This window comes from Adelges cooleyi, unplaced genomic scaffold, assembly GCF_023614345.1.
Source record: "Adelges cooleyi isolate 19-005CV unplaced genomic scaffold, UGA_ACOO_1.1 ACOO_flye_CR_arks_rails_tigmint_CR_PRNA_651, whole genome shotgun sequence".
In the NCBI taxonomy this organism is placed as follows: Eukaryota; Metazoa; Arthropoda; class Insecta; order Hemiptera; family Adelgidae; genus Adelges; species Adelges cooleyi.
The window spans coordinates 13,804,801-13,828,718 of record NW_026096352.1 but is presented as its reverse complement, the minus strand read 5'-3'; the positions used below and the strand labels follow the sequence as shown (position 1 = coordinate 13,828,718).

Sequence of the window (23,918 nt, the reverse complement as noted above, 5' to 3'; positions counted from 1 at the left end):
ATTTGACTTGGCGTCGGATGGCCGTTATTCTGCTCCAAATACTGAAAAACTGTTTGCACATCAAATGTACTATACTGTCGCTCGACCTGGCCGGAAAATCGACCGCAATAATATATTTCACCTATATTGAAGTATTTTTTTTTACAAAAATCCTAACTTATAGCGGCCAAACTTTTAAACTTAATCACTACTTGTGATTATATTTAGTAAGAATAAAACAATAATTGCCATTAATAAATAATATTATAATTTAGAACTATTTTATTATTTAAAAAATTATACTTACATTATTGTAAAATGATAATTGATATTAAACTATGATTTTTTTTAAAACATATTTATTTGTTTTAATTACCAATAGACTGCTTAGTTCTATTCTAGATGTCTTACATTCAGATCCATACATAAAATAACAATAGTTAAGTTTAGACCTAATCATTGATTTGTAGATTAATTATAAAGAAATAAAATGGGAACCCCAAACGGTTTTACCTGAAGATCGTATGCGGTTGGATCACGGACACGGAGTTTAGTGTCATAAATTGAAGTCAATGAAGACCAAGGTAATGAATAGAGGAAACATATTTAATAATGAAATCTCCAAATATTAGAGCAGGCTGGAGGATCATTTACGATACGATACGACGTCGTAGCTAAGGAAAAAAGAAATCAGTTTAGCTATTTAAAAGGTATCGTGGATTAAGACACAAAAATAAAATAAAACATATTATTGAGTCCAAAGGAAAAAAGTTATCTTGTCTACTGACACAAAAAAATATATAATTATAAAACCAATGTTACTGAGTACATCAAAGCTATAGTATTTAAAAAAAACGAGTATATCGAAAAACAAGAACATTTTTAAAAAAAGGAATGCCAACGGCACGTAGTGTTCCCAAGCGGTCACCCATCCAAGTACTAACTACGCCCGACGTTGCTTAACTTCAGTGATCGGACGAGAACTGGTGTATTCAACGTGGTATGGTCGTTGGCGGTGAAATTGAGTTTATTTTACTTATTTAAACACATAACCTGTAACAGTTCTTCTTTAATATTATTTAAATAAAGAATACAGAGAACAAAACCAGCAGTCACTTTAAAAATGGCAATTTTATTGTTATAAAATTCGTTTTGATTTGTCTGTATGTTATATTACAACATCACCAGTTGTATCCTTTTCACCCCTCCCCTAAATAAGAACAAAAATAAAATATTATGTAACAATATTCTTTTTTATTATATTCTTTTATAATTCAATACAAAACTATTTAATTATGTATATTATTTCAAAATACAGTTGAACATTCTGCTGGTGTTCAGTCGATGCTAATAACTTTATATGTTTTTCATGGGGGTAGACATGGAGATAGAAATGGAGATGAATATTAGGACGGGGGTGGGAATAGGGATGGAGCGGGAGATGGAAATACAGATGCATATGGATGAACGTCTCGCGCCTAAAATTGAGCCACTAAAATGAAAAATTGGCGAATATCAATAATATATTATATATTTAGGTAGAATATAAAATTGAGGACTTATCATACGACTGTTCATGTAAATGTTCTTAAAAAAAATAAAAGTCTAAACTATCGTTGACTCAAGCGAGAAACAAATATTTTGAGTTAAAGCTTTAACGTGTGTGAAGTTGGCCCTCCGAATTTATGCTACATACTTCTAACCTGTTCCAATACTTAGCAAGTTATTTGCTAGCAATTGCGAATGACGTTGTAATAATTACTGGTCACTATTTTACCCGTAATCATTAAAAACCTTTAGGAAGGGCTTCACGTAGCCCTATCATGTTGTCCGATCCTTTTAAATTCAGTTCCAAACAATTCCTTATGGCTCACGAGTAATTGCGAGTGACCCCATTAGGCCCTAGGGCCATTTTTGTTCTGTGAAATTGACGTGCAATCACAAACTTTTTCCACTGCGATGTAATGCATCCTAACCTACAGAGCAAAAATAGAATTCAAAATTTTAATTTTGTAAAATAATATAGCAGTGGTTTTTCATTTTATTTTTTTTGTATGCCATTGCCTGCATCAAATACTCAAATATCATTATTGTAAATATATTTGTCATTTTTACACACAATAGAACTGACGCTGTTGAGATAAAAAAAACATCCGGCCCACACGTCTGATATTATTATACTTCTGGTACCATTTGGCCGTTCATCGCTGATCAGTTAAGTGCGTTAATAGTGATAGTATAGTTACTGTTCTTTTATTTTTCATGTTTTATTTTTTATAATTATAATCTATTGTTGGTACATGTAACACACGTTTTCCAAAAATATCATATTTTTATTGACGGTGTGATTCTTAAAAGTTTAGTGTCGTGTGCGAAATTTTTGATCGTCTAAAGAATATTCTATACAAATTTGGAACTAATTGGACTATTTTTTAAAAAGTTATATTAAAAACATGTAAGTTTTGTGTGCTTTTTTTCTATTTTGAAGCAAAAAGACTCTAAGGGTTATTCCTATTACTATTGTTCTAAGAACGATTTACTTAATATATTAGAATAAAACTCTGACTCAGATTCCGATTCTGATATTAATCAGATTCTTATTAGGAATAAGATAGTTATTCCTAGTGGATTTTCTAATATACCTCGACAATCTAGCGATATAAGCTCATCTGACGATATAGATACGACAGTAATATCTTCTGAAAACGAGCAAGACAGTACATTCAATAATAAAAAAGGCGATCATACTAAACCGGAAAATACAATTTTTAAAAATAAAATCGCTTGTAATAGTAATGCTAAACCACAATATTATTCTAATAAATTAACAGAATATATTAATGACTATCTAGATAGTTATGAGCGAATTGCTGCGGCAAATACCTGGGATGATAAACAAAAATTAGTAATGTTACCATTATATCTTAGGCAACAGGCAAAAATTATTTTTCTTAAAATTGAATCCGAAATTCGAAACTTAACTTGAGCAATTTTTAAGAAAGCTTTTGTTGAATATTATAATTCGGCAGATCAATTATTACTTTTAAAAGAAAATCTGAGTAAGAGGAAAAAGAGAGAAGAAGAATCTTTACAGGAATTTATTTTAAATGCGTTAGCAGAATATAAGAGAATTTATAAAAAAATGTCAGAAGAGGAAATAGTAAGCATTATTCTTAAAAGTTTACCAGAAGAAGTGTTTTGGAGAATAGACGCGAAAGACAATTCTACGGTAGACAAGGTGATTAAGAATGTAAAGGCGTATGAAGTCGCGCATGCGGTGCGCAACAATTCAAGTAATGAGATAGAATTACTAAGAAAAGAGATTGAGAAGCTTAAGAATACTAGGATTAATGAAGTACAGATTACATCTCAAGTACAAGGTAACGACGACTTGAGACAGGAAATTACCGCATTAAGGGAGCAATTACTAAATTCTCAAATTACCCCACCCCAAATAAATGCAGTTAATAACGAGAGCAATGATTATGTTAACAATAATAGACCTAATAGTAATTCCAGTTGCGGAAATAATGATAGGAACAGAATAAATAGGCACAACAATAATCAGGGTAATGGAAATCAAAGGTATAATAATTATAATCAACGTAATAATAACAACTACAATAATAATAACAGTAATAATAATAATAGTAATGATAAGAATAGACCACATAATAGGCAAAATAATAATAGGGGTAATTCGAATCGAAGGAATAATAATTATACTCAACGTAGGAACGTAGGGTGCCAAAATAATTTTAATGGAGGTTGGAATAACAATAGTCGTGGATTTACTTCATTTCAACAAGTAGGTGGTTTCCCTTATCACCAATTCGGGTTCCAAAATTATCAACAACCACTGCAAAACATGTACCCCCTTCCCCCCTCGCGAAACATTGTTTAACTAAGTTTTAACCGATTTTATAAAAAAAAAGTTAAAGGAAAAATAAATTCAACACACACGTTTTATGAAAAGAAAGATCACACGTTTCACCGTGGTTTATTAGCTGTTCGTATTACACAAAAAATTAACTTCAATAATTTTAATAAATAACAATTAAACTAAAAAGTCGGAGGGCACAACAAAACAAGTCCAACGACAGGACTATACCGTGTCCATGACACCACTACACGGCCGCGGTCCAGTCGTTTTTACGGGTAGTGCCGGCTTATCTCTCTCTCTTTTTTTTTTGATAATAACATGTTCACTAATCCCCAATTCCCACAAATTTCATATCCTAACCCACCTCCATACACACAAACTAATACCCAACCCACTCCAAAAAATGCCTAAGTCAAGGCTGGGAGGCTAGGCCAAGTTTTGACAACACCCCCAGTAAGTTGTAAGTATAGTATAAAAATAAAAATAAAAATAAAAATTAGAAATTAGCATTCAAATTGTTCTTAATCTTTTTCTTTATCTAATTTAATGCTTAATGGGGTAAATTAAAATAATAGTACATTGTAAATTTTAGTTTTTAATTTTAACAATTTTAAAAAAAATTAATTAAAATTTTTTTTAACTATTTGTTCCGTTCTAAAAAAAATACCCGAAGTTTTGACTTAAGTTTTTCAATTAGAATGTGGCATTGTTTCTGTTAATTTTTATTAAAATAATTAATTTTTCTTTATTGGTGACGTTATTAATACAATTTCATTCGTTACATAAAAGAAACCGATTAATTTTGTGTAGGTTAGGTTGCCTATCTTTTTTTTCAGGCGTCCAAGCATTTTTGGTTTTTATATACATTTTGTTTTATCATAAAATAGTTATATAATTTTAAACACCTTTTTGGGCGTGACAAAGGTGCCTTAATAACGACTATTTAATATTGTATTACAGTAATACTATTTCCATGAGAGTTAAAGCGTGCTATTTTCATATATCAATACTAAAAGTTTTACCCGATCAAATTGCCAACTCCGGTTTTGAAGCTTGTTGTAAATTTACTTTTATTGGTATCCTATAACAAATATATTAATGGGTTTACCTAAGTCTTTATCCGTTTTGGAAACACCATTCGCTGATTCTCTTAGAATACACTGGCCCACAATTGTAAAATTAATACTTAATACAATAATAACAAAAAAAATAGGTGTTAAAGATAGCCAGTACAGTTGACTTAGGACATAGTCGGGACGGGGAAGTCACAGGTCTAAGAGAATTATTAAATACAAATATCGATAAATCTATTAAACCTAATGACAATTATGCTCTTAACTAAAAACCTGAAAATTGACTACGGTCAAAGCTAAAATTTCCTCTTTATTTGGAGTTTTTCCTTAATAAAAAAAAATTCCACTTCAGATTTTTGAGAATCTATTAAAGTTTCATATATTCGTGTTTTTATTTTGCGGCCACTATACATATAATTTTGTACAATTTTGAACATTCCTTTTATCCCAAATTGCACATCATTTTAACTAGAATTTTGCTGAATTATATTTTTTACACTTGCAATAACTGGTACATTAAGGGCACCTAAAAATGTCTGTGCACCAGGTCATGAATAATTTTACAATTTTATTTTTATATTCATTTAAATCCTTTTAAAAACAGTATATAGTTATTATTGTTATTAATTTTCCAAAAAATGTTATATTTAGTTTCTTACACGAAAACACAGTTTAAGTGTTATTATTGAAATAAGAAGAAAACATATTATTTGTATGTGATGTTTTGTAGGCTTGTTCAAACAGTTACCTGATAGTCATACATCATTTGCACTAAATAAGAAATTTATCCAAAACAAAAACAACGTCGTTACCATTGATCTAGATATATTATTTTAAGTGTCTAAAATTTAAACAAAAACACATTAATAATTTCTATTACTAACGATAGTCTTCCAGCCTATTTCTCAAAATGCTAATAACACAGTTAATATTTATACAAAACTTGTTTTTTTACTGGATATCTATGATTTACCTAATAAATATTTAAAGAATATACCTATAATATTTTTTTTATTCTATCTAGAACGATTTTTTCCAACTTGTGCTAAACTCTTCAACCAGAGGCCCAAGTTTAGGTTTCCAATTGAAGTATTGGGTATAAAATCACAATTATTTATCATTGTTTTTGGCGTTTTATTTTTCTCGATTTCGTATCGAAGTGAATAACATATGAGTAATAGCCAACACAAAAACATTTTTCTAAATCAATACACAACCACAAGAATAATTTTACAAACTTGGAATTTAGCACACGATAACGAGTTGAAAAATAATATGAAATCAAAGTACTTTTCAATTTGAAATACGTAGGATTAATTTTCGTACTCTGAATTGTTCTTACATAAATATTATTTAAGCCAACTCAATACCAATATGGTTGTGGCCAGCCAGGATATGTCTTTCCACAACTCACGCTATCTCACTACATATACAATATAATATATATACCTGGACTTACTAGAAACCTGACTAAAGAATTGTAAAATTAAATTAAACGAAACAAAATCAGCCCATACACTTAAAAATACCACTAAAACCCAAGCTCCTTGTTTACACTACCCTTATCAATCCAATATGAACTTATGGTATTATTATCTGGTGATTAGCGAGACCTTCAAACACAAAACAATTCGGGCCTTCCAATCCATATGCCTTTGAATAATCACAAAGGGCCTTTAGGTATGTTCAAAATGTTTTACTCTATTCCGGCCTCAAAGACGACTTAAAATAAACTAGCCCAGAACTGGCTCAAGAACTACTAAAATTAATGACTTTTTTTATCTTATTTGGTGTCTCAACTTTGAGATTCCTTATTCATGTAATTCACTGAATTTTTTGCATTCTTTTTTTTCTAAATAGCTAACTTATTACTAATTACTTACTGCTAATTTACTTATTGTAAATACTTTATCAAAAAAAAAAAAAATATTAATTCAAAAAAATCTGTTTTAGTTTTTAGCTAATTAAATTTAGTTACGTTTTTAATGGGTGATGGAAATGGAGATGTTTCTATCGCTTGCTTACAAGCATTAAAAATTAAATTTTAAATTTGTCCAATAAAAATAATATTTTTTAGTTATTTCAAAAACCAGCACAGTATATTAAGTGGTTTATTGAAGAAGTATTATTTTAGTATTCTTAAATAGTAACTGATAGGCCTAAAGGGTTTGATGAAGATAAAAACACACGTTATAAAATATAACAGGCGTAGCTAGTATTTAATTCAGATAAGCGGTTTACAGTAGTTTTTTTTGAGAAATTATTTAATAATATCATCGTAATTAATAATTGTTTTGGTTATAGATTACTCTATACTTAATATGGCTAAACTATTTAATCTTTCTAATGACATAGTTTGATTCTATTTAGGGTTTAATAGTGTCAAAAGTCGATAGACCTTAGGATAATCCCAAAACAGTTAAATATTTAGTTATTTCATAATGTTTTAAAATAACGTAAACAACATTTTTTTTAAAAAAGAAAAAACTACAAAATTGCATTTGCTTAAGAAATATTGAGTATTCTCAATTTACGTTAAATTTATCACCCTGTACATCTTAAAATTACGCGTTACACCGTTTAGTTTAGTAAAGCGGTTTTTTGTGGCCCAAAAAAACATGTTATTGGAAAACTTAAGTGCACATTGTGACTTATGTGTGCTTGTGTCTAAAAAACCGACATGGAGTGCTGAATATAAAAAGTATTAGGTGAACGCTATTTACAGTTAGAAAAAATATTATGGTATAGAAAAAACATGATTTCCAGGAATTATATCAATAAATACAATTTTTTTTAAATATATTTTTTGTAAAAACAATTGAAACGTATAAGTAATTCATATTACATATGTTTAAATTCTATTTAATTTTATTTATTCATTCATTTTTTTAAATTTGTATTTAAGTACCAACGTAGGTAAATTAAATATGATAATTTAAATATCTTTGTAAAACTTTGATCTAATATATTTTTGTTTAATTTATATATGCTATTTTTTATACTCACATAAATTATATAATACGGACAAATGTCCAATTCACAATATATTTGTATAAATAACAATAATATAATATAATTTAAAATAATAAGATATAACATAAAAAAAGATAAATAGACTATATGATAATAGGAGATAGGCAGAGCCAATTTCCTGTAGTTTATTGATTAATAAAGCGTGGTTTACTCTATCAAATGCTTTCTAAAAATCAGTATAAACAACATCGGTTTGTTGATTATTGGAAAAAGATTTTATTATATGATGTTTTATAGTTATTAAATTAGTAAGAGATGACTTATTATTATGAAATCCATGTAGTTGTGGTGCTAAAATATTTTTAAATATAGAGGTAAGTTTATTATTTATTATTTTAGAAAATATTTTTGGGAGGATAGAAATGATTGATATGGGACGGTAGTTTGAAAATAATGATTTGTTACCTTTTTTAAGAATTGGATTATTATAGGTGGATTTTCAAAGAGATAGGAATGAGCCACTATTTAAAGAAATATTGAAGAGATATGTAATAGGTGGAGAAAGTATAAATCTGCAGTTTTATAAAAATATAGGAGAGAGACCATCAGGACCAATAGCGTTTTTATACGAGAGAATATCTAATTCATTGAAAAATTCAAGGAGTTCAATATGAAGTGTATTTAACGGATTAATAGATTGAACTATATTAGACTGAAAAGTATTATTTGTAGGAACTATGTCTTTATATACTGAAGAGGAGTACAGACTAAATAAGTCAAAAATGTCTTGACCATTTTCAGCTGTCTGTTGGTTAAATGACATTGAGTTGGGCAAACCAGGTGACTTTTTAAGGTTATTAATTAAAAACCAAAAATTCTTTGGATGGGATTTAAAAGATTTTTGAATATTATTTAAGTATCGGGAGTAATCTAGTCTACTTAAGGTTTTACATTGGGCACGTGTGGAAGAAAATTTTAGATAATGATCGTGCGAGTTTGATAATTTAAAGATAGAATGTTGGATTTTTTTAATTTTATTAAATTTATTAAGACTTTAGAAAACCAACAGGGAAATTTAGATTTGAAGTATCTTTTTTTTGGAATAAAAGTGTTTATAGCATAGAAGAGGAGCGAATAAAATTCATCAACAATGATGGTAATATCATTATTAATTTTGAAAAATATTTTAATTATATTATAGCTATATTATACATCAATAAAATAATAATACTCTTTGTTTAAATATATTGTATTCAATTAATTTAAATGGTAAGTAAATTAGATTTACCAATACTTAAGGGTATTGGGAGAAGGGGCAAAGCAACCCCCCCCCTAACGTTTTTGTTAGGTTCTGGGAACTTTTGCAACCCCCAAAATTTAGCTTAACTTATGCCACTGTCTGGTATAGTTCAGTCACCACAGAGCTTTAAAGTTGTACATCATAAATAAATGAATAAAAAGTTGAAACGCGTCATACATAAGCATATATTTTTTTTATAAAATTTGTTTAATAAATTCTCCAAATAATTAAAAGTAAAGAAAGTCTACACGCCGACCATGACTTGGCAAGGGTTCATGGTAGCTTCTTCTATTAAAAAAAATAGGTATTACTCAATCTACAGATATTTCCTTTTCTATATACGTATCATGTATAATACACCAAGCTATAAGGGAATTGCACGTGGGTTGATTTTAAGGAGTTTTGTATAGGCAATATTTAAGAAAAAAGAGGTTAAAATAAATTTCGACCATTCCAATACTTTTACCGGTTAATTCGTAAAAGATTCAAGGTATTGTTTTTAGTTTAAATAATTTTTTTATGCGTAAAAGTCATTTGGGTTTATTTTAGACCAAAAATCCAGACAAAATTTCGACTCCATAGGATGGTCTAATTTCAATTCTGTAAAGAGATTCGAGTTCTTCGGATAGTTTACTATGTTATGCAGGAAGCCCGATTTTATTTAAAAAATTTACTTTCTTGTAATTAAATAAATTAAATTTGCAATTTGTTCAATATTAAAATCCGATTATTTTACATAAAATAAGAATAAAGCAAAACAAATCTGGCTATAATTTTTACAACAACCGAATAACAATAATATATAAATTATTTAAAGTTAATTTTGATAAACTGATATAAACAGCTTTTTTAATTTTTTTACCTATTTTAAATGTATTCGAATAGAAATTCATATGAAATTACTATTTGGATATTCGTTAAAATATTATTTTTATCTTAATCTTTTTTTAAAAATTATTTAAAATCGTGTTGAATAATTTGTTTTTAAATAATCCCCAGGGGTTTGCTATGACCTAAATATGAAGTCTTAAAAACTGTAAATTTTGTAGTTGAGGTTTGATTTTAGATTCACTAGTAGGTACACAAACACTTGAGTCGTTACGATTTTGGCTCGGTGGTAAACATTCCAAAGAAAAACATCTCATCGCAAAACAAAGGCCTTACGTTAGATTGATACAAAATACATTATTGCTATATACTCTGCACCGATGAAAAAAGCCAGAATAACAAGTCATTGTATAGATAAAAAATACTTAATATTTATACACATGTGTTACATGCGCAAGGGACATGATAAAAAAATAAAGAAGAAAACAAGTTGCCTATGGTTTTTAAGTTTATTGTGCGTGTCAAGTTCACGTTTTGAATATTTAGCGAACACGTCAATGAGTTAAAATCATTATTACATTTTTGCACCGATGAAGAAACAAAATAACAAATCGTTGTAAAACAAACAACTTAGTAGGTCCCGTCGTATTCTAAAACTTATATCCCAAACCTGTCATTTTGATATCTACAATAAACCAAGTATATATAGGAATAGCGGTTTGTAAGATAATAAATAACATTTCATTAAATTTTAGTGTTTTGCTGGACGTATCCGTAACTAAAACAACAGGGTGTTTAAAAAAATGTTGCCCATGTTTAAACCTGCAGAGAGAGACTTCGTTCTTATCTAAATATGATAAAATCATTTTTTTTACATTGTACGGTTTTCTTTCCAATATTTACATAAATAAAAATGTAGTAGTCGTCAACTGATTTCAAATACTCTAATTCACATATTCATTTTGAATTTTCGTTGGATTGCATTTCAAACATTATAACACTAAAAAAGTCCCGAAAAAACGCTTAGAAAATTGTTGTTCTAAAAGTTTTCTACTGAATCAATAACACTGTTATGTCATGTTAAACAAATAGTACACTCTTCGGTCGAATGTTTTTGTGAAGTGAACTGTATATAAGGTAAGCAATTGTACTCTTGCTCTAGTATAGTATATACTAAGATATTACTAAGTATATTTTTAAGATATTTTTTAACAATATGAATTTCAAAAGTGGAATTTTGATTGTAACAACTGTGTTATGCCTTATCATATCTTTTGCTAAAGGTAGGTACATAAAAGACATTTAGTTTACAAATGTAACAATAATGCGGCTGTGTTAAAATTAAATGTTTTTCCATATAAGTAAAATATTTTTATTATGACATCTGATGATTTTTTTAGAAAAATAAATTCAACACTAAATATACTCATTAAGTTATTTATATTATAATAATCTATGTTTAATGTTTCAAGTGTTAATGGAATATTAAAAAAAAAATTGTTCCATTGTTTTTCGCTGATCTGACTTCAAAGACTGTAATAACTTTTTTTTTCGATTAGGAAATTGAAAACCACAAATTTAGGAATGTTTGTTAGGTACTGTTAATAAATAAATACAAATTCTTTTTTTGTAGCTCCTCTGATAAAAATTATTACAGTCGTATATAAAATGTATATGGTCATTAGCAATATTATGTAATTTTCTTTATCCAGTAATGACATTTTTTTATATATAACTTATACGTGAAATATATATATGGCTATGATACAACTAAACGCTTTTGGATTAAAATTTAAAATATATAATTTATACACAAGGATAAAAAAAAAATATTTAATTAATTTTTTTTTTCATTATTTAAGGTCAACCAATGCCACAAGGTAAGTTAATGGATAATATCAGTTTACGTGCTTTACAAATATACTAGCAGTTTTATAATTGTTTTCAATAAAGCTTAATATGTGTATAAAATGCTACAAATGCCTTAAATTGTCGAAATAAGAATACGTTTGCCAAGTTTATTAACATGTTGTATTTTTTTGTATATCTAGTTATAATATTATTTTAAGAATATTACATGTGGCTATAATAAAATTAAACGCTTTTGGATTAAAATTAAAATATATAATTTATACACAAGGATAAAAAAAAATATTAAAGTAATTTTTTTTTTCAATATTTCAGATACCCGGGGCCTTAGTAAGTTAATTGATAATATCGGTTTATATGCTTCAAACATTTTCTAGCAGTTTCCAAATTATTTTTAATAAAGCTTTAAGTATAAATAAAATGCTACAAATGCCTTAAATTGTAGAAAATAAGAATACGTTTGCCATGTTGAACATATTGTATAATTTTGCATATCCAGTTATAATATTATTTTAAGAATATTACGTGTGGCTATAAGAAAATTATATGGTTTTGGATCAATAAATAATTTAGACGTGATGCACTAGGATAAAATAAAATATTTAAATAATTTTTTTTTTTTGATTTTTCAGCGCACGAAACAGGACGAAGAGCTGCACTACCACAACGACCACAAGCACCACCACCACCACCACAAATACCACCTCCACCACCAGCACCATAACCATAAAAGTATAAATCACTATGTAATTTTATCAGTCGTTTGAAAAATTAATGAAATTATTTTATACAATAATTTTATTACTGGATAAAGAAAATTACATAATATTGCTAATGACCATATAATTTTATATACGACTGTAATAATATTTTTATCAGAGGAGCCACAAAAAAAGAATTTGTATTTATTTAATTATTAACAAACCTAACAAACATTCCTAAATTTGTGGTTTTCAATTTCCTATTTAATATGGGTTCACAGTTGTTTACTCAAATATTATTATAATTTAAAAGGGTACATGAAGTATTTTACAACTGCTATTAATACTTAATCGAAAAAAAAGTTATAACAGTCATTGAAGTCAGATCAGCGAAAAACAATGGAACAATTTTTTTTTTTAATATTCCATTAACACTTGAAACATTAAACATAGATTATTATAATATAAATAACTTAATGAGTATATAAAGTGTTAAATTTATTTTTCTAAAAAAATCATCAGATGTCATACTAAAAATATTTTACTCATATGGAAAAACATTTAATTTTAACACAGCCGCATTATTGTTACATTTGTAAACTAAATGTCTTTTATGTACCTACCTTTAGCAAAAGATATGATAAGGCATAACACAGTTGTTACAATCAGAATTACACTTTTGAAATTCATGTTGTTAAAAAATATCTTAAAAATGTGCTTAGTAATATCTTAGTATGTAAGAGTACAATTGCAACAGTACAATTGTTTACTTTATATACAAAAAATGCACAAAATTGTTTGTCTCATTTGAATTATTATATTTAAAATGTCTTATAACCGATTATTTTACATAAAATAGTTTGATATTTTAAAATCACAATTAATTCGAAATTAAAACAATGGATACTAGTAAATCCTAAGATTTTATTCAAATGGAAATGCCTTGTAATTAATAATTTATAAAAAAGCATAACTTAATTTGAATTAAAATTTATGTGTAAGCTAATTTCAAATAATCGATTATTTTACACAATATTTTAATGTATATATATTTTTTAGCTAAAAACTAACCCCCGCTAACGACAGTTAAATTTAACTGCAGTATTTGGATACTGCAGTTTTGTTTGTAATTTTAACTGTCGTAGATCCGTGTCACATTCTCAAAATTCATATGCTTACTAATATGTGTATATTGTAAAATGTCTATCTTTGTTTATCATAATTGTGTTTCAACCTTCAGATTTTTCTAATAACAATGTAGTCCAAATAACATATATTTTGTTACCTATCATATAAATTATATTATGTCTATTATATTTACTTCTCTACCAATAAAAAGAACATTCACCGAATAAGTAAATTTGTTTTTATCGTCTAATCTTTTCCAACAATTTGTTTTTACTTTTGCTTCCTCCTCTTATTTTTAATTCTTTATAATAAAATGTCTATGGAAATGCGGTAAATAGTGTCAATTGTGGAACTTTATAAGTTATAACAATTATAAATATACAATATATAATTAATTTCGAATATTTACTATTTATACTCTTTATGTTCTTGATTTAATATTGATGCTTTGTCTGGTTAGGTTAGATTAACCACATATGTAAAGGGCAGTACGGCAAATTTATTTTAGCTTTAAAAAAAACATGATTCCAGTTATAAAATTAATATTAAATATAATACATCTTAACATTTATTTTAATATTCCTAAACTTTTCTGTTATTTAAATACATTAAAAAAACAAATTTTTATGAGTCAACTTGCTAAAAAAAAAATAAGAAATCAGTTTACTGTCATAAAAAGAAGAACATAGAAGTTCATCTCATTTACAATAGACTTTACTTATGTTAAAGTGTTTTTTAGTATGTATGTTTTGCCAAAATACTATTATCTACACAATTGAAGGGCACAGGGGTTAAAACGGTAGTAGTCAGATTATAAAATTTTTTTTTTTCAAATAGTTTTTTTTCAATTTATGCCATTAATACTTTTTAATTTATGCCAATAGATTGTTTAAATAAATACATTTTTTATTAGAATAGCTTTTAATGTGATTTTTTTTGTTCTTATGTAAAAGGGAGAGGAATTAACGAACTTTGTTTTTGCTATACTCTAAAATGTTCATAATGTGACTACTACCGTTTTTCCCTTGTGCTCTTCAATATTGTCAAGGACAAATAAAGAAACAAAAAACCACGATTAAACCCATATACTATCTACAAAAACTATGCATGTGTGCTACAAGAAATAAATATGTATTAAAATGTTTTATTACAATTGACTTAATTATTGAAAATACCATAATATCGTGTTGAATTTGGCTGTGAAAATGCCTTCTCATATTTATTTTAGGTATTTTAAATTAGTATAAAATCCTATTTCGAAATTCTAAGTTGGTAGTTATCGTGGATACAGATACAAAATTAATGAACTAAAATAAAGTACATCATCGTGAAACCAATACCTATATAAGTATACCTAATAATTATATGTTTTTATAATTAGCACCATAAAATTTACAAAAACTACCACATGATAAACTTTTTTAAGTTTTTTTATAAACTAAACACATTTTTCTTGAATTGATATTTTATGTTGGAAAAATATTACTTCTGTAAAACTGTAATAACAAAATTTAATATATATATATATATATATATTTTACGACAAACAAAATGGATTATTTGAACACGATGCGTCAACGTCAATATTATATTTTCTTAAGCTGTAAACAGAAGTTGAAAAGGGGAAAAACCATATAGTGGTGTCAGTCCTAATAACCTTAATCAGAGAAAAACAAGTTTTAATAAGAACTATTGTACTGTGGTTATATAATAAACTCGTAGTGTGCTTTTAACCATTGTTTTGTTTAGAAGGTACATACGTTTTAAAAGTAAAATACTCAATTGTTTGATGTTCGTTAATATTTTTTTTACGATACACCGGCCAAAGCTGTTCAAAAAATAGGTTACGATTTTAGAAGAACTCGTTATTGTAATAGGTCACAGCAGATGTTCTTTTAGTATTTATTTTCAGACTTAAGTGCTACTACTGTACACATAAAAAATGCATTTTACTCCTTCTAGGAATTGTGAATTAATGAATTAATAAATAATTTAGCTGTAGTAAAAACGACCACAGTAATCAAAATAGTAGAAATAATTATGTGTGAAAGCTCTTTAATTAGCTCTTTTTTTTGTTATTCCAAACGTTTATATGAAACGCTAAATTATATAATATATTATACATGTACAGAACTATTGTAGTATAGTTTTTAAAGCCAAATGTATTTTAGCAAACAAGCAATTAAATGTAGGCCAAACAATCAAAAGAAAACTTTACAAAATTGCCTACACAGTAAAAATTTCAATAATGTTTATTATTTAGGCCGCCCAAATTACTTTGTCGGTCGCACTCTCCCGTAAGCGACCGTTCTGTTACGAGTAGAGTATTGTCGCGTGCATTATTGTTTTTACATTACTTTTACGAATATTATAACTGTGTGTGTGTTATTAACTTTTGAGTTACTTTTCTTTTACTTAATTTAAAAGTGTTACCTTTTCTCTCGTCAATTTTAAGTGTGTGTGTGTTTAACGGTTCGTGTGCCAAAGTGCGTATACGACACTATCAGAATTTCGCGCTATACTTGATATTTTTATGATATGCTCAAATTTTGAAAAATGTTACCTATGTAAAACATTTTTGGTTTTAACATACAATAATAGATTCAAGTTATTGTATTTTTTTCAGTCAGAAGTCAGATTTAGGAAGGTAACTTTTGAAATTTTAATGGTAATGTATACATTTTGTTAGTTATTTATATTGAGAATAATTTACTGAAAGTTTTTTTAGTAAATAACCAGTTTTTAGTAAGTATACTATTGAAGTTATTAGAGTTTAAAATTTAGGATGGGAGGTAGAGTATAGTTGAGTAATTGACCAGACAACATTTTCATAAAATTATTCCCGATTTAAATAACTAATTAATTGTATATGTTATCATTTCAGTTTCACTAGCTTGTGTTAAATATATAACATTATTATCTTCACGGTTATCAACGTACATTTTCTTTTCAATTGGTTCAATTAGATAATTTATACAAATTAATAATTTTAACAAACATTTTCTTCAAAATGGTTTGCACCTTTACTCCGCTTCAATAAGCTGTTTTTTTGTTCCCCAGTATTATGTATTTGTAGGTAAGTCGATAAAATGACAAAACATTGTACGAATTTATCGAATTGTATTTTTTAGTTTTTGTATGTACTCATACACTAACATAAAATAAAAAAACATTATTTCATAAGTAGACAATTTATATATATATATATTCTTTTAAAATGGATTTTTCATAGGTATTTTTCTACATTCATATAATAAATATTCAGTTTTAGAAAAACAAGTCAATCCAACTACTAAAAAATGTAGAAAATTGTCAATTTCGTTTAGTTTTCGTGTGTAATCTTATTGATATACATTTTTAGCAAAAATATAAAGGTTATAATACATCAGAAGTTGACAAATTTTTCGAAACAAACTTAGAATTTTAAGCTTAAGTCAATAACACCTAGTATATTTTTTAACAGCTGCTGAAAAAGTAGTACATTTTTAGATATTTGTACAATGTTAAAAAAAATGTAGGTATATACACAACACGGATTTTTGTTACTTATGTATTCGAAAAAAATATCTTCAGTTTATCAAATTATAGCGTTCGCATTTCGTTTTTTAGGTTTTGCACCAATATACCTTGTTATAGTGAAAATTCAAAGGTTTAATAAATAAGCCATAGGTTGATAAATACTTCGAAACAGGAATACTATTATTGGAATTGTACACATAGATATTGAATTTTTTTTGCAATCCTGCTTTTATTATTTCATGAAATGAACATTGTTTCTAATGACAATAATGTGCTTGAAAACGTAAATGTTCATAAAAGCTACAATCTATCCATCGACCGCTCATTAAGAGCTCGGATAAAGTATGACTTTAAGAAGCAAGAACTTAGACCCGAACTCCTCAAGTTAAACGAACAAAATGTTTTAAAACGTAAAATATATACCACTTTAGGTCTTAAACGGGTTTTCTTGGGTTTATCATTAAGGATATAAAAACGTCTTAGTTATAGTAAATTGTTTTTACGTACGCCCATGTATCTGTGCTTTATTACATTGTCTTAAGACAATTTTATAGTTCACAAATTTTAAATTATACCGTTAAGGTTATTTTTTTTAAGTAAATTATTCAATACTTAAACATCTTTTTTTTCTGCTTTTTGTTGTGGCAAATTTCTGTATAATATGGTCTTCCCACTCCATTTCTTTACCCAAATTTGATTTGATACATAAAATAGATAAATTTGACATTTTTTTTTATGAACTAATGATTATACGTAATTATTACTTTTTAGAATCTGAATAAACTGTAAAACCATCTTACTTTTCTAACAAACTTTACGGTAAACTTCATCTTAAGTTTATCTATAAGTGGTTAATATTTTTCGTTAACTTCATAAACGATAAACATTCCTTTTATAAAAAAAAAACGAACAGGTAGGTTATAGCAACAAAAGTGTGTCAGTTAAAAACATAAAATTTACATGGAGTTTAAATGTGTGTGAACACACGTTCGCTGTGTTTTTTTTTTTTTTTTTGTTAACGTTGAAGAATAGGTATTTTAATTTTAAAAATAAAAAAACTAACCAAAAACTACATTTTTTACCTATGGTTAATAGAGTGTTTTAAGTCATTACAGTTGGAACGTTATTACAGTTGTACATTGTCTATACAGCTGTACATAATCTCATGCAGATGTAAATTGTTTTATACAGTTGTACTATACAAGCGGTAAAATTCTACACAATGGTCGCGCCTTGTTATAGCTAATAGTTGTGATCTAGAGCTTTCCCAACAACCATTTGTACTTATGCTTGCTACAAAACGGTTTTCAAGTGACCTGTGTCTGTGCTAACACATTATTATGTATTAAAATCAGTTAAATACCATTATTAATAACGTACTTTTGATTATCTAGATCAATGCCGAAGCAGTGCCCGTGCTTTTTAAATATGAAGTCGTTGGTTATATGGCTCGCCACATTGACGTTAATATGTGTGCTCACCTATTATTCCATAATAACATATGGTTCCTTCAACGATAATAACGTCAAAATCGATTCGAATAATATCGGTAAGTAGTCGAATACATATAACTAATTTAACTATAATTACTCTGTATAGGATTCGGTAAATATAGTTAAAAATATCGCTTGAAAAATATGTTACTTCTTATGGTATAATATTATGTATTTATATTAGGTACTAGTGTTGTGAAAAATATATTTTTTTTTTATTCAGCTAAGAGTATAAATATTGATTACGCGTTTAAAATGTATACAAATATTTTAAAAAAATATATTTCAACAAAATATGGAGTATTTTTGAGTGTTTATAAAACAGAGTGGAAGAATAACCTATTGAAAATACTTACATATTTCAAACCGGCAACGAGATAAAACGATTACTAACGACTTCATTAGAAACTAATTATATATTTTATAAATGCTAGCGATGTGTAGTTAATTTTTTTTATTAAATATGGAAAGAGTTTTACTTTCAGTCCCAAATTGAATTTAGAGAATATTATTTTACCTACCATCTATCATTATACTGTTCAAAATTCATTAACAACGGCTCCGTCACGACCCAATGCACATTATAAATTATAATGTGCACCCATCTGGCGCGCTTTTGACACATGCTGATAACTAATATCAAACACACGGTTAGCATAACTGAATCAACGACCATTTTTCATGATAAAAAAAAATACCGGTATTTTAATGATAAATTATGTTAAAGTTATTGGCAAATATCAAAAAAAAACCTTAATAACAAATTTCGACTTATGTAAACGGTTATCAAAACCACTACAATTATTTTAGTACAGAATAGATGATTTTTTTCTGTGATTTTAGTGTCCAAAACTAAAACACTGTGAACACCATTTAATAAAAATAATAACTAGAAAACGGAAACCAGATTACAATATTTTATTATCGAGATTTTACACCGGCTTATTAATGTTTAGTAAACTGGCTCTCCTGTAGAATTGTCTAAATGGTAGTTACCTACTGTGTTTATACATGACTTAATACAACGTTTATAATTTCCTTTATACTTTTATCGCATGATACACATGTTATTCTATTAAGTTGAATCGATATCACGTGAGTAAGTGTTATCACAAAAATAATATTAAAAAAAAAAGTTGTGCCCATTGTACAACAAGAGTATAGAAAATTAAAAAATTAGCATGGCAAAGATATTATGACGGTAACTTAACTCTTTGAGTTAAGAATTTGAGTATTTATAACATATTAAAGGAATAATTATAACTAACTAGGAATTATTACAACGGTTCGATGCGTATCTGTGGACATTGCATCTCAATTCAATGCCTACTTTCTTAATGTGCTTGGTTTGGACAATACTGGTTTGAACTGAGCTTGGTATGAACTTACTAATCTATAGATTTTTTCTTACTTTACAATAGTCGGAACAATGGCTTAATCTATATAAAACAAATTTATAGTACAATTTATTATTACAAATTTCCATTTTTGCCCGTGCCCAAGTAACCAATGTGTTCACATTTCAGTATCAAATGCATACTTGATCAATACATCAGGATGTCGTATACCGGAAATGTTCACGAGGGGACCGACGATAGACAAGTTTTTGGATACAGACCCTGAAGTAGACTGCACTAGTCCAAAACACGATAGTCGTTTGAAAGGCTTCAAGGCAATTACGTCGGACGAGACGGACCTCATAATTAACCCCGGTATCTGGGCTAAGTTAAATTTATCCAAAAACGATCCTTCGTTGACATGCTATTATGAGCCCGTGAGCCGACCAAAACCAACAGCGTCGAACAAAGAAGACACCAAATTTGACAATGATTTTTTGTAAGTTGGTTTTGTCTAAATAACGCTTTTACACAATGTCAATGTTTACATTATGTCAATTTTTCAAGCATGGTTAGCATTTTTATCATTACATGATACATATTCTAAAAAAAAAAACCCATTAGTCCAACAATTATACCTATTAACACCTGTAACGTTCCAGAACAAATTTACTCGTTCCCTGAGGTTATAATTCCAATCGAATCAAATTTATTAATTTGAAACTAGATTATATTTTTATTAAAAACAAAATTGTTTTCGTTAAATTATTACAATAATTAACATAAAAGTCCATTAAAAATTGTACTTTTAGTTATGGATGTAAAGAACAAAAATGCATATTTTTTTCGCTAAATCCCAATGTTGTCTTAGATCAAGGAAACAACTCCGAGGAGGTAATACTCGATAGACGTTATCTTACTATAGAAGATACCTAAACGCTATAATATATTATAGAAGATAATATAACTAAAGGATTAAAGTATGCCTGAAGAACCATCTCATTTAAGTATGGTTGGTTATTTTATTTACTTAACTCAAAACTAAAAAAAATAATGAGTTAATTTGTCATTAAATTAGTCAAAAATAAATTGATGTGGTAGAAATTATGCAGAGGCTAGACTAGACTGAAGCATGTATGTATATAAGTATTTATTCATTTTTTTTTTATCATTAGGACTGGCATGAAAAAACAATTCAAAGACAGGGTGACGGTGACAGACGAATTCGTGAAAGCGTGGTGTATGTTAGAGTCGACCGAAGTGTACAGGTCCTATCACGGATTCGTGATTCCCAAGTCGTCTACCGCAGCGAAACAAGACGATGGAAAAGTCAGCGTGCTCGTGATAGGCTTAGACGGCATTTCGCGGTTGAACTTTAACCGTCAGATGCCCAAAACGGCAGAGTTGCTATCCAAATTTGGAGTCGTGGAAATGCTCGGCTACAACAAGATGGAGTACAACACGTTTCCGAATTTAGTGGCAACGCTCTCGGGTCATTCGGTGCCCGAGCTTGCGGCTAGTTGTTGGCCGAAACAAGAAGCTTTCTTTGACGACTGTTCCTTTGTGTGGGACACCTTCAAGCGTGCTGGCTACGAAACCGGTTTCGGCGAAGACTCCCCGTTAATTGGCGCGTTCAACTTTCAGAAGAACGGATTCCATAAGCAGCCTACCGACAGGTACATCAGGCCCATGATGGTTGCCGCCGAAAACGACATCGGCCACAATAGTCCACTCTACACAGACCTGTGCATTGGCGACAGCATGCAAATGACGTTTCTGTTGGATTATGTACGGAAGTTCGTTCGGTCCACGGACGACCACTTGTCGTTTGGATTTTTCTGGAGCACCAGTCTCACGCACGACTACTTAAACATAATGCGGCACGGCGACGAGTGTCTGAGAGACTTTTTCGAATTCTTAGACCAGTCGGGGCATCTAAACAAAACGGCGGTGGTGCTGATGAGCGACCACGGTCTAAGGTTTGGACCGTTTAGGGACACCTACCAAGGTAGTCTGGAGGATCGACTTCCCATGTTGAGGTTGATTCTACCAAAATGGTTCAAGGCCAAGTATCAGGTGGCCATGCAGAACTTGCGGGTCAACGTCGACAGGCTGACCACGCCGTACGATACTCATAAGACCCTTTTGGATTTCCTCGACCTTAAGCAGTTGGAGGACAACGCTGTCAACCGGCGACCACCGTCCCGCGATCTGGGCCATAGCCTTTTCACGCAAGTCCCGGAAAACAGGACCTGCGAGTCGGCCGGCATACCCATGCACTATTGCGCTTGTCACAATAAGGTCATTTCGCTTGAGACGGATGACTCGAAAGTTGAACGCGTGGCCAGCGCTCTCGTTGACCACATTAACGTCAAGTTAAAAACTCATCCGCAGTGCGAACAGTTGAAACTGCATAAGATAGTGTCTGCCAGCAAGGAGACCGGCGGCGGCAACGGCAAGCTCGAGGACTTCGTAGTTCAAGTGATCACCACGCCGGGAGAAGCCAAGTTCGAGGCGACCGTTAGATACACGGAAAACAATTTACAGTTGATTGGCTCTATAAGTAGACAGAACTTGTATGGTAATCAGAGCATATGCGTTAACGGTACTGAAACCAAATTATTATGTTTTTGCAAGAACACAACAGAATCCGTGGGAGTGGTTCTATAACATTAAGGAAACACGTCCCGCTGCGCTGACCTATTTATAATGCATTGTGTTCGTTTTTGTCTTTTAATCATTATTGTAAATGATTCATATCATTTAAAATAAAAACCACCATCAATTATTACATAAGTATAGATTAATCTGTTTATAATGTAAGACACATGTAAGAGTAAATAACTATTATTAGTACCATACATTTCCGAATCTTCTTTAAACTGTACAAGTTCAGTCTCAAAGACGAATTTCACTGAAAACATGTATACAAACTATTAGTTATATAAGCCGCTTATAAAACGATGTCCAATTAACGCGTTTCTTAATCTTCACTTTCGCGGACCGCATACATTCTAACATCACACCAATCCCAAATTTAACATTTTTAAAAATTTACATTTTATTCTGCACAGTAATTATTGAGTAATACAGATAAAATATCTATGGATATCCTTTCCCTTCACTAATCGAGAAAAACACCTAAACAATTTACATATTTTCCAAGTTAAAATTAAACAACTTTTTCAAAAACAGTCTAATTAATCTCTCATTTGCATGGAATACTTTTTAAACATAGTACTACCGATGAACTGACAAATCAACAAAATACCATATGCCCTTTCACTTATTAGTAATGGATAATTTTTCTGTATTTCTCTTTTTTAAGTGAGGTTTAGGATCTAAGGTCTGCAAATTAGATGTTATGTGGATAGGGGATATAACAAATATTATTTTCATAAACATCTGTAATTAAAATTTTTTATAATTAAAAAAAAAACCAATAAAAAGAGGATAAAAGTACACTTTGACCGTAGCGATTTTCTAGATTGCTACGTATGTGTTCAACATTTTAAGCCCCAATAAAAATGTTTAAGTAATTATTCAAAACTGGTTATAGGCCGGCCAATATTCCCAGCAATTTGTTCTTATGCTTAAACGTTCATTGAATATACACGTTATAACTCAAGTTTCAAAAGTTAATAGCACTAAGTTACAAAATACTAGAAAAAGTTTAATATTTGGTAATTTTTAGGTACTGTAAAATAACATTAATAAAACAATTTTTATAAAGAAAAAACTACAAAATATTATTTCCCAAGAAAATGAGCGTCTTCCGTTAAATGGATCACCATGTGTGTTTATCGGTACAAGTAGTAAATCTAAAATAACATGT

The 23,918-nt window shown here is 28.9% G+C and overlaps 1 protein-coding gene and 1 non-coding gene across 4 annotated transcripts; one reads left to right on the top strand and one right to left on the bottom strand.

Annotated features, from left to right (window-relative positions):
- Positions 1 to 874: 874 nt before the first annotated feature.
- Positions 875 to 993, bottom strand: LOC126845038 (5S ribosomal RNA). Its single transcript, XR_007686667.1, has one exon. It is a non-coding gene; the product is annotated as a 5S ribosomal RNA (ribosomal RNA).
- Positions 994 to 2,192: 1,199 nt separating this feature from the next.
- Positions 2,193 to 23,895, top strand: LOC126844248 (uncharacterized). Of its 3 annotated transcripts, none has more exons than XM_050582284.1 (4): positions 2,193 to 2,434; positions 18,648 to 18,802; positions 20,273 to 20,582; positions 21,259 to 23,895. In XM_050582284.1, the coding sequence occupies exons 2-4, from the start codon at positions 18,652 to 18,654 to the stop codon at positions 22,751 to 22,753; spliced, it is 1,956 nt and encodes a 651-aa protein (XP_050438241.1). In that variant the 5' UTR covers positions 2,193 to 2,434; positions 18,648 to 18,651; the 3' UTR covers positions 22,754 to 23,895. The 3 variants fall into 3 exon arrangements, with proteins under 3 accessions (XP_050438241.1, XP_050438240.1, XP_050438239.1); XM_050582283.1 differs by lacking the exon at positions 2,193 to 2,434 and adding an exon at positions 16,045 to 16,381; XM_050582282.1 differs by lacking the exon at positions 2,193 to 2,434 and adding an exon at positions 18,389 to 18,573 and having other exon boundaries at positions 21,259 to 23,894.
- Positions 23,896 to 23,918: the final 23 nt, after the last annotated feature.